Source organism: Triticum urartu, chromosome 3A (genome assembly GCF_056163025.1).
Source record: "Triticum urartu cultivar PI428250 chromosome 3A, HENAU_Tu73, whole genome shotgun sequence".
Lineage (NCBI taxonomy): Eukaryota > Viridiplantae > Streptophyta > Magnoliopsida > Poales > Poaceae > Triticum > Triticum urartu.
Genome location: NC_141875.1, coordinates 137,004,387 through 137,015,966, shown reverse-complemented (window position 1 = coordinate 137,015,966; position 11,580 = coordinate 137,004,387). Strand labels below are relative to the sequence as shown.

The window sequence follows — 11,580 nt, the reverse complement described above, 5'->3', positions numbered from 1 at the left end:
AATAGTTTGTCTAGTTGATGCAGGTATAATATACCCGGTTTTTGAAAGTAAGTGGGTGAGTTCGGTTCATTGTGTACCAAAGAAAGGTGGATTTACTGTAGTGCCTAATAAATGTAATGAACTAATCCTCACTAGAACGATAGTTGGGTATAGGATGTGCATTGATTCCAGGAGATTAAATAAAGAGACTCAAAAGGATCATTACCCTTTACCATTTATTTATCAAATGCTCGAGAGATTGGCCAATCATACTCACTTCTGTTATTTGGATGGATACCCGCGATTTTCACGAATTCAAGTACATCCAAAAGACTAGGAGAGAAACCACTTTTACTTGTCCTTTTGGTATGTATTCCTACGTCGTATGCCTTTTGGTTTGTGCAATGCACCCGCTACATTTCAAAGATGCATGAATGCCATTTTTGCCGATTTTGTTAAGGAAATTATGGAGGTCTTCATGGATGATTTTTCTATCTATGGAACTTCTTTTGATGATTGCCTTTACAATCTTGATAATGTTTTGCAGAGATGTGAGGACACTAATATCGTCTTGAATTAGGAAAATGTCATTTCATGGTTAAGAAGGTATAGTCCTAAGGCATAAGATATCAGGTAAAGGTATAGAAGTTGACAATGCAAAGATAGATGCTATAGAAAGGCTCCCTTATCCTAGAGATGCAAAGGGAATTGGTAGTTTTCTTGGTCATGCCGGCTTCTATAGGCGTTTTATCAAGAATTTTTCTAATATATCCAAACCCTTGACTAACCTTTTGCAGAAAGATGTTCCCATCATATTCAATGATGAGTGCAAAGCTGCCGTTGAAGAGCTTAAACATGCTCTGCTTAATGCTCCTCATTACACCTCCAAACTGGGACATACCTTTTGAAGTGATATGTGAAATGGATGACAATGTAGTAAGTGAAGTCTTGGGCCAGTGAGTAGGTAAGAGGTTCAATGTTATTTACTATGCAAGTCATACTCTTACTGATACTCAAAGAAACTATGTTAAGAATGACAGATAACTTTATGCAGTAATCTTCGCTTGTGAAAAGTTTAGGCCGTACATCACTGATACGAAGGTCATATTTTATACTAACCGTCAAGCGATAAAAGAGGTCCTTGACATTAAAGAGACAAAACCACGTTGCGCGAGGTTGTCTCTTCTCTTATAGGAATTTGACAGCGAGATATTAGACCGGGAAAAAGTTAAAATGTCCTCACCAATATCCCATTTGTGAGAGAGGTACAGGAGTATAACGCTTTGGGAATATGCATCTGGTATGGAATGGTGGTGGCTCTGGACAGAGCAACCACACGTACCTTTGGCAATACAGAACCACCGTTCATTGGGCTAGAAGAGCCACTCGTAAAATTAAGGATAGAGCAAGAGAGCGATTTATTTTATTACACTAACTCTTTGCATCCCTGTAAGCTGCAAAAGACGTCATCATTTCCCCATCCCCAAAGAGAGAAGAAGCCATGAACTAAGATATATACTAAAAACAAGGCCTGGAGAAACACAAGCGGGTTCACCCATTAGCCTTAAGTTTTCATTATTTTCATCTTTGTTATATTTTTCTGTACAAAATTTTACTTTTTTGAAGTCAAACGCTACCGCTCATACGACCAGGAACGCCCATATGATATGCCGTCATTGACTCTGTTCTCTTGAGAAACACAGGAAATGTCTCGAACGACCAACAATCGTATGCTAGGCCGTCATACGCTTTGTTGTCGAAGAGCTAACCTTTATCCAAAAATACTCTCTTCTCATAGGGCCAGGAGGCTAAACGATCGCCTAGATGAGTGGGGATGTGCTACTTCTTGAGCTTGCGTTGATTTTTCCCTTGAAGAGAAAAGGGTGATACAACAAATTAAAGATAAGTATTTCCCTTAGTTTGAGAACCAAGGTATCAATCCAATATGAGATAACGCACAAGTCATTGAATACCTGCACAAACAATCAAACAACTTGCACCCAACGCAATAAAGGGGTTGTCAATCCCTTCAGGTTGCTTGCAAAACTGTGAGCTGATAGAGATAGATAAACGATGAATTAAATATTTTTCGTATTTTTGGTTTATAAATCAGAAAGTAAAAGATTGCAAAATAGTATATCTGGAACTTATATGATGGAAAATAGACCCGAGGGCCATAGTTTTCACTAGAGGCCTCTCTCAAGATAGAAAATAATACGGTGGGTGAACAAATTACTGCCGAGCAATTGATTGAAAAGCGCAAAGTTATGATGATATCGAAGGCAATGATCATGAATATAGGCATCACGTCCGTGTCAAGTAGACCAAAACGATTCTTCATCTACTACTATTACTCCGCACGTCGACCGCTATCCAGCATGCATCTAGAGTATTAAGTTCATAAAGAATGGAGTAACGCATTAAGCAAGATGACATGATGTAGAGGAATTAACTCAAGCAATATGATGAAAACCCCATCTTTTTATCCTCGATGGCAACAATACAATACGTGCCTGGCTACCCCTACTGTCAATGGGAAAGGACACCGCAAGATTGAATCCAAAGTTAAGCACTTCTCCCATTGCAAGGAAAACCAATCTAGTTGGCCAAACCAAACCGATAGTTCGAAGAGAATTACAAAGATATCAAATCATGCATAAAATAATTCAGAGGAGATTCAAAGAATATTCATTGATAAGCTGATCATAAATCCACAATTCAGTGGATCTCGGCAAACACACCGCAAAAGAGTATTACATCGAATAGATCTCCAAGAACATCGAGGAGAACATGGTATTGAGAATCAAAGAGAGAGAAGAATCCATCTAGCTACTAGCTATGGACCCGTAGGTCTGAGGTAAACTACTCACACTTCATTGGAAGGGCAATAGAGTTGATGTAGAAGCCCTCCGTGATCGAATCCCCCTCCGGCAGGGTGCCAGAAAAGGTCCCTAGATGGGATCTCACGGGTACAAAAGGTTGCGGTGGTGGAAAAGTGTTTTCGTGGATGCCTCTGTTAGTTTGGGGATATATGGGAATATATAGGTTAGGAAGTGCACGAGGGGCCCACAAGGGTGGGGGCGCGCCCTCCATCCTTGTGGCCGCCTCGTGTCTCTTCTGACTTCATCTTCAAGTCTCCTGGTTGTCTTCTGGTTCAAGAAAAATCATCACGAAAGTTTTATTCCGTTTGGTATTCCTTTTCTGCGAAACTCAAAAACAGGAAATGGCACTGGGTTCTAGGTTAATAGGTTAGTCCCAAAAATAATATAAAATAGCATATTAATGTATATAAAACATCCAAAACAGATAATATAATAGCATGGAACAACCAAAAATTATAGATACATTGGAGACGTATCAGGATGGTCGTTAGGAACGCCGCCAAATGCTGTGAAGAGGAAGGACTCGGAGAGGAGAACCCATATGACCGCTCAAATGACAGGACGCGGTCGTATGAAAGGTCGTCGATCATGATTTCTTTCTGAGTCTTAACAAAATTTCGCCCAATTTTATCTTGTTTGTTTCTGATTCTTTTTAACTTCCTTATCTCACCAAAACCTGCGTCCCTAACCTCTTATATACATAACTATTGCTTCCTTCTCTATCAAAGCTAACAAACCAATCTAGCCCAAGTCGTTCTGAGTTTTGAAGTGCAGGTAGCAATGGCTTGTTCATGGGACTAGAAGCAAACCTTCTCGCAAGAGGAGGGGGACTGGGAGCAGGAAGGCTGCTCTCCGGTGAGTATAAGGGAGAGGCTCCATTGGACTCGTGATTGGACCTCTTCTGAAGAAGACCCGGAGGAGCCGCCCTTCGAGGAAGAACAATAATAAGATGAACAGAAGGGAAAGAAGCCGAGGGCCATCCCATCAACTCAGTCAAGGTCATTGTCAAAGGAGACACAATCGATTATGTCAAGGATACCCCCATCATCATGGGTAAGTGTGGCTTTGGGAACTGCACAATCCAAGAACCACTGGGAGATGAGGAGATTGATCCAAGGGCACACAATATGCACACCGTCGGCACCCTCATGCAAGTGGGGCCTCCAAGGAAGAGACGTGCAACAATCCCTATGCCCCCAACTCAGCCAGAGGTACATGTCAATAATTTTTCAGTTCAAACTAAAGTTATGGCAGAGAGGATTAGGGAAATGGAGAGGGCTCTAGCTACCAAGACTCGCGAGGCTCTTGACACGAGCCTGAAAATCATCGCCAACCAAGACGCAATGTTCCACATGTATCGCTCCTGCATCAAGGACCTGGAGGTTGCCAACCAACTCATGATTGATGCCCTCACCGGCGTCACCGCTGCACCTCCAAAAGAGAACTCCTATATCAATAAAAAAGAGACTAAATGAATCCACCCGGCTTAGCATGATAAGCTTGGGGGGAGGTTTGAGGCCCTTTTTGTATCCCTTATTGTTATTTCTTTTTCGCTGAATTTTATTTAAAAGTTTTTCGCTTAGTCTGAATAAGTAAGGAAAGTCATGCTTTCTTGATAAGAGGAATGATTTTTATCCAATGAGTCATGGATGATTTAATGAGTGATCAACTTTATGAATTGCTTAGTATGATTTTGCATCTCCATGTGCTAGATATTTTTATTCTTAGACGATGACTATAGGTCTTCCACATCTTTAGTAGCAGTCAGGAAAGAGAAGTTGATAACTTGATGTGATGAATTGACCTTTATGACAGTTTATTTCATGATTAATTAGTGAAGCCTTTGAACTAATGCGCCAAGTATGAAAAGATGACCAGCTTTCTATATGGTACAAACAAAAGTAAAAAAGTTAAAACCATTCAGTGATATGGGGTAGGCTTGGTAACTCAAGAAATAAACAAGGGAGAAGGAAAAATAACTTGAGTAAAAGCAGCAAACCATAGGAGCTTGTCCAACTGAAGGGAGGAAACAATTATCACTTAGAGTTGGGTGACATCTTTTTAATGATTGGTAATAAGGTGTTGAAGCCTTCATACTCATCTAATGAAGATCAAGATATTATAGTACACGACATAGCTCATTATATGATGCAAATTCTGAATTCATGATGTACTCATTCATTTTCAATTTACCTTCATCTCATAAGCAATGCGACCCCCTTTTCTTACAAGATGCGGCATTTGCTCGGGGACGAGCAAACCTTTAAGCTTGGGGGAGTTGATGAGTCCAAATTGTGTGATCTTTTTGTTAGTATTTTTGTGCCTACTGTGTAGGCCTTGTGGAATTTTACTGCGTTCACGCACTTCTCTTCGTTGTTTTTCCTCAAATATTGCTTTGTGGACCAAATAATAATATATGGGGGAAATCTCAGGAAATGGTAGTGAAATCATGCAATTAAAGTGATAATCACCTACCATAAAAGAGAGAAGCAAAGTGGGCAAAGAAGCAATCATCACAGAATAGCCAGAGCAAATGACGATGTTCCATATGACCCCGCCCACCCATATGAGCGGTCGTATGGACTGCCGTCGCCGCGCTGGATCAACTGTATTCACCCCGTGAAGACGGATCATGGATCAGATGCCCAGAGACACGAGAAACTCGTCCAAAAGCAGGAACCCTAGCCATCAGAGTGGTCCAGAGGGAGGAACCGGCAAGGAGGAAGCCACCATCTCCATCAAGAAGGCTTCAACATCATCCCCACTGTCATCATCACCATCATAATCATCATCATCACCATCTACCTTTCCCTTATTGTAATATCAAGAACCCTAGAGGAATAACTTGTGTATTACACGTGTGATCCATTCATGTTTCCCATCTTTTGTGGTATGATGTCTGTTGCCTTCATGTGCGAGTAGTTCCCTTAGTTCTCGGGGATATGGATGAACCCTAGTGTGTGATAGATCGTTTGATATTAGGATTTTACATCCTCTTTGCATGTTTATGTTGATAATCTTCTTGATGTTGGGTGAAGTCGACCATCCAATGTATGTCAATTTCGGACGGAAGGTTATTAGTGTTGGCGAATTGTGTGGTTGGCGAGGTGGGTGAGTGACAGGCCCCATCTCCCTTCGTAGCGGATCATTGCAGCATGGGATAAAACATAGACCACTTTGGCTACATGCACGGGGACTCCTTTCCCTTAATTACCATTTGATAACCAGAGTGGGGAAGAACGGTGGTGGCGTATGAGATACAGAGTTGCCGCGTGTATGCACGTATCTGTACCGGCTTTGCCCACAAAGATAAACATGCAAAGAGGCTTAGGAATCCGAAGTAGCATTATGTTTAGGCACCGCTATAGATGCACACTAGAGGGGATTCCGGACTCCCCGGGAGTGCCTTAACCCTATTCGTTTCAAGCCTCTCATTTATGATTATAGTTGTTTACATCTGTTATTTTTTACCTTTGCACCTTCCACTTTGTTTCTTTTCATGTTATTATTCCTTTGGAGAACTAACAACTCACGAGAACTTCATTCATACCCTTCAAGAGACAAAAATATCAATTCATGTACTCCCTGTGGGATCGATATTCTTACTTCGAAAAGGCTACAACTAAACCATGTGCACTTGCAGGACATCAATGATTGAGAGTGAGGGCTAGGATTTGGTCAGATGGGATGGGGCTTATGTGGTGTCAGAGTGGGCTAACCTGGGTCGTCTTATATGGTGGACACGTCCGGGCATGTCTGGACAACCCCAAATCCGCTCCACTTATGGGCTGGGTTTGAGGGGCATCGGACGATCTGAACATTAGGCTCAGTTTGAGGGGTTCATTTGGACGAGGTCGAGAAGTCTCAATTTTACTAAAGGATTTACAAAAGCTGGTTGTCCATACCACCTCAATAAATAAAAGGTAGAATAGAGGGTCTGATTGGCGATGTTGCTTTTTAAGACATGAACCATTTCAAAGCATAGAACTGGACAACCGACATTTAAAGTTCTCAATCTCGTCAACATGCGGGCGTCTCCAACGTCCAACATACTATTTGTCCATGGACCGGTCCGAACTGATCCGTGGACACAGATATAACATTTGCTCGTTTTTTCTTAAGTCCACACACAAGCTAATTATGAAAAATAGCACAATTCATCCATAAAACAACTTGCAAATATCCCTAATTTAGTTCAAATGTAAATATTACATCCCAGATAACTAGATGTTCAACAAGTTTTTGAGTTCATCAATTACAAATTCGATGATACTCGAGTCAAAATCCACATATGTCCTTCCATGCATTGTGCCCCTTGAGTTTCATCCAACAAATGCATGAACATAAATGGCTTGCCCTCGGTCCTATAGTATAGCACAGCAGGACGACTGGGCTACACAATGTGATGATTATCCAGTTTCGGCATTGAGTGAATAAATGAATTGACCAACATGTAGAGCAACAAGAAGCAAAACATACAATCTCCATGGTTCACGAGCCCGGCGGACACATTGTCTCCACTCGTGCAACCGCATCGCAAAACTTCATAACAGAGTTGGAGATGATGTACCACCGATGGGTTAGCGACTTCACATTACGATCATGGACACATGCAAGTCGCAGGGCATGAAGTACTTTTGCTCATGAAACAAAGCATGCACGTTTTGCCAAAACGCCGAGCCCACTTGCCTCCTACCTACAAAGTCCACAGATACAATCTTCTATGCATTGCATAACAACTCATCCTCCACCAACGAGTAACCCGTCATCGTGCTTACTCTAGAAATAAACAATAAGTTCAACAAAAAAAAGCTCAATGGCATTTGACCGAACAACTATGGGGCGTGGTGTTCGCCTTGGACGATGTTGGCTGGGGGCGGAGGGTACCTAGCTACCGACGGATCCTGTGTGGATGGTGGCGTAATCCAAGGTAGACGAAAGCGTGGGTGGGGGTTGTCGATGCCCGGCAATGCCTGGACGGCAGCTGGAGAGATACAATGGCGTCGTTGGACAAGGAGGATGCGGATGCAGAGCAAAAGGCAGTAAGGGCGGAGTGATAGAAAAATGACCCATAACGGGAATTTGAGTGGGTTGGGGTGTTGGAGTCCTACGTGGCAGCAGTTCAGACTCTCGGAAATTTTCCCAATTCGTGTCCGAACAAATGGGTCTATGTTGGATGGCAAACTACATTGAGACAACTCGGTCCGAACATATGCGGGTGTTTTTAGGATCCGCTTGGAGATGCCTTGAGTGCTCTTCCTTTATTTTTTTAGGCACACCGTCATGCTTCAATGATATCATTTAAAAAAGCGGATGTTTAAAAAATTATAAATAAAAATCATTTGTGTTCACTAGACATTTGTCTACAACGCCTAAAATTTTCAAACCAAAATTCGATATATAGATGGAGATAAAAAAAGAGAAATGTAAATGTCAATAGTGCCATTTTATCTTTTGTCTTCTCTTGACACTACTCATTATGGATCTGTCTTTTTTGTTTCTCAATGTGTGCTTTGAGTTTGGATCTCAATTTCTGAAGAGCTGTGGACACATGTGTGGTGAACATTCACGTTTTTTTCTGAATTTTTTATACCTTTAAATTTGAATTTTCTAAATTGGTACTGTAGCATGGAAGCAAGAGTGGCACCTCATACTTATCCGATATTTTTCCCTGGCGGGGGTACACCAAATACGTGTCACTCGTTTCAGCCGTTAGCAAAGCGTCGGTGCTGCCTCTGCCGACAGTCGACATCTGGGATCCCTGGACATCTTCCCTGTTCAGCAGGTAATTATCACTTTCAATGCAAGAGGACACGTATCCCCGCCATATTGGCTCCTTTCTTTCATTTTTAATTTTGCATAAATCCACTTGCGATTGTGACCACAAGAGCTTTAGCTGATCATATCTGCCACTTTATCTTAAAGAGGTTATCCACTGAGATTTGTGAGAACAAAATTCATTTCGTGACTGCGATTCTTCGCAGTCAAGCACTAAAAGAAGGGATACACAATAACACTGGCAACCTGCTCTTAGTTCAAGTACCTTTACAATGTGTTATTACAGAATTTGGAGGATCAAAATCTTAAGAACCTTTTCTGTGTTGTTTGTTTGATTTGTAGAAGTAAGTTTGATAGGAATTTTCAAGCAGTACTTTACACTATACCATTTTAAAATAGTTTTTTATCCACTGGAAGCTCTTAGAAATAACCATTTGTTTTTCATGTCTAATACCGAACTAAAAATTATACTATTTTTCTACAACACTCAAATTGAGTATTTTACTTGGCAAAATTTTCTCTTCCCCTACGTGTCATGTTTCCTCTGAAGATATTTTCTTTTCCACTAGTACTAGACTCAACCACACAAGTAGCTTTCCCTTCTGTTGCCGATGCCATCTACATCTTCCTCCACCTATAAAATGACATCCCTAGCATATATCCTCTTCACTCCATCTGCTACTAACCTCACTACTCTTAAGCCACAAAAGATTTTGCTACCGGCACCTAAGCTCCAATGGAGGGTGAGAAGAACTCGTCCGGGGACCTGATGTCCAGCAGCAAGCTGGTCGCGGAGGCCGCCAAGACAGCCTACGAGCAGACGAGCGTCGAGGGCATCGACAAGGAAAAGGTAGCCGGCGCCTCCGCCGAGATGCTGGACTCCGCCGCCAAGTACGGCAAGCTGGAGGACAAGCCGGTGGGGCAGTACCTCGAGAAGGCCGAGGGGTACCTGAAACAGTACAGCTCCGGCGGCACCGAGAAGGAGAAAACCGACGCACCTGCTGCCGCTGACGCACCGAAGCCGGATGCACCCAAGGAGGCAGCGCCTGCACCCGCCGCGGAGGAAGAGAAAGCGTCCGATGGGTTCGGTCTCGACGACGTCATGAAGGGGGCTGCATCGCTGTCCGGGAAGAAGAGTGGCGAGGAGGAGAAGGAGAGCGGCGGCGGCGGCGGGTTCATGAAGATGGCTCAGGGGTTCATGAAGTAGAAGTCTGGTTTCTGCATCTACATGCATGTAGCTCTCGCTAAGTTTGTGCGCTGCGTTCTACTGTATAACGTTGTGGTTGTGCTTAATTATGTTAGCTGCTGACATCTGGTTCTGTAAAGTTTAAAGTTTCTTAAGTCATGTATGTCTGTATGATGATCAATAATCCAGTTGAGCTAGCTAGCTGCTTCCTTCTCGATTGCAGGATTTCGGTTGTATCTTATATTAATTTACCGAGGGGGTAATTTATAAATTTGCGGTATAAGGACATCTCCAACGACAACATGTAAAAGGATAGGTTATATGTCCGAAGATCGATCCGGACTGATGTCTGAACAACAAGGATACGGGAACCATCCAATCCTATACCACATACATCTGCCTAAAAAAATATCAACTGTAATTTCTAATTTGTTTAATAGCTAAGCTACTAGTTTCCGCCAAATGCTACTCATAAGCATTTGACGGAAAGCTAGCTTCCGCCAAATGCTACTAATAAGGGTGGAAAGCTAGCTTTCACCAAATACTACTCATAAGCATTTGGCAGAAAGCTAACTTGCGCCAAATGCTACGCTAATTATGCTCTGTCTAATATAGCAATGATCGCCTAATTAAGTATAATTAGCATTTTTCGCCAAATGCACTCACGTATTTCACACTATCTTATGCCAAATGTAACGCAATTAGCACAAAGTCTTTCACCAAATGCTAGCCATTCTGAGCGGACACAGAGTAGAGACGGTACGTGATGCCTTTTGTTTGGCCAGACGGATGTTCGGACTTCCGCAAAACACCCCACTCTGGTTCCAGTTTGCCGGAAAAAAGTGATCCGGACCGCTCAGCGGACTGATACAGAACCGCGTTGAATGGCAAACTGTGTCCGGACACCGCGATCCGGACGCTTAGGGTGGTTCAAGGGTCGGCCTTGGAGATGCCCTAAAGCATGGTATTTTCATTGTCAATTGCTCATGCCCTATATCATGTGGACCTGCCGGTTTTTCATATCAAACGGAAGAGATTCATGCAAACACGACATATTTTATATAAACATGATGAAATTCATTACATTTCAGACATAATTCAACTAAAAGCGGAGCTCGTCTGACTCTGGAGATATAATTTCAGACATATTTCTATTCTAAACCTAATCTAAAAGATCACCCGTGCCCGTTCCCCGTGTCCGACCATGAGCCCCGAGAACTGAAGCTCTGGCACTTGCCTTCGCCTTCTCCAGTTCTACCTTGGCGCTGTCCAGCTCTGCCTCCGTAGCCTCCGCCATCGCAGCTTGAGCGAATAATTGGCCGCCGATTATGAGCCCACCCAGCTTGGCCTAGGGTAGAGGGGAAAAGCGGTGGCCTTCCTGGGACCCGAGAGGCGGCGACCTACCATGCACTACTCTTCCTCGTTGTCGGCGATGCTCGTAGACGTGCTGACTTCGTGGACGTGGTGACGGGGCGCGGCTCGCCGGAGCCAGCAATGTCTTCCTCGTCATCGGCCTTGCCCCACACCTCGTCCGCTACCTCGTCGAACTCCATGTAGGCGGCCTCCAGTTCCACCTGATGCTGGCGGTACCGCTAGCAAGTGAGGCGGATCTCAGGCAGAGTGGTAGGACTCGAGCGGCACCACTGTAACACCCCTGTAATTAAGCTACAGTGAACTCAACCTAATGATGCCTTGTCATTTTATTTTGCTAAGCTTAATTGTCACTTAGTTCAAACTCAAGCTAAATTCAAAATC

At 43.1% G+C, this 11,580-nt stretch overlaps 1 protein-coding gene across 1 annotated transcript; it reads left to right on the top strand.

The window, feature by feature from the left end:
* Positions 1-9,292: 9,292 nt before the first annotated feature.
* Positions 9,293-10,039, top strand: LOC125543303 (uncharacterized). The gene has a single exon (XM_048706609.2). The coding sequence runs from the start codon at positions 9,376-9,378 to the stop codon at positions 9,844-9,846; it is 471 nt and encodes a 156-aa protein (XP_048562566.2). The 5' UTR covers positions 9,293-9,375; the 3' UTR covers positions 9,847-10,039.
* The last annotated feature ends 1,541 nt before the right edge of the window (positions 10,040-11,580 follow it).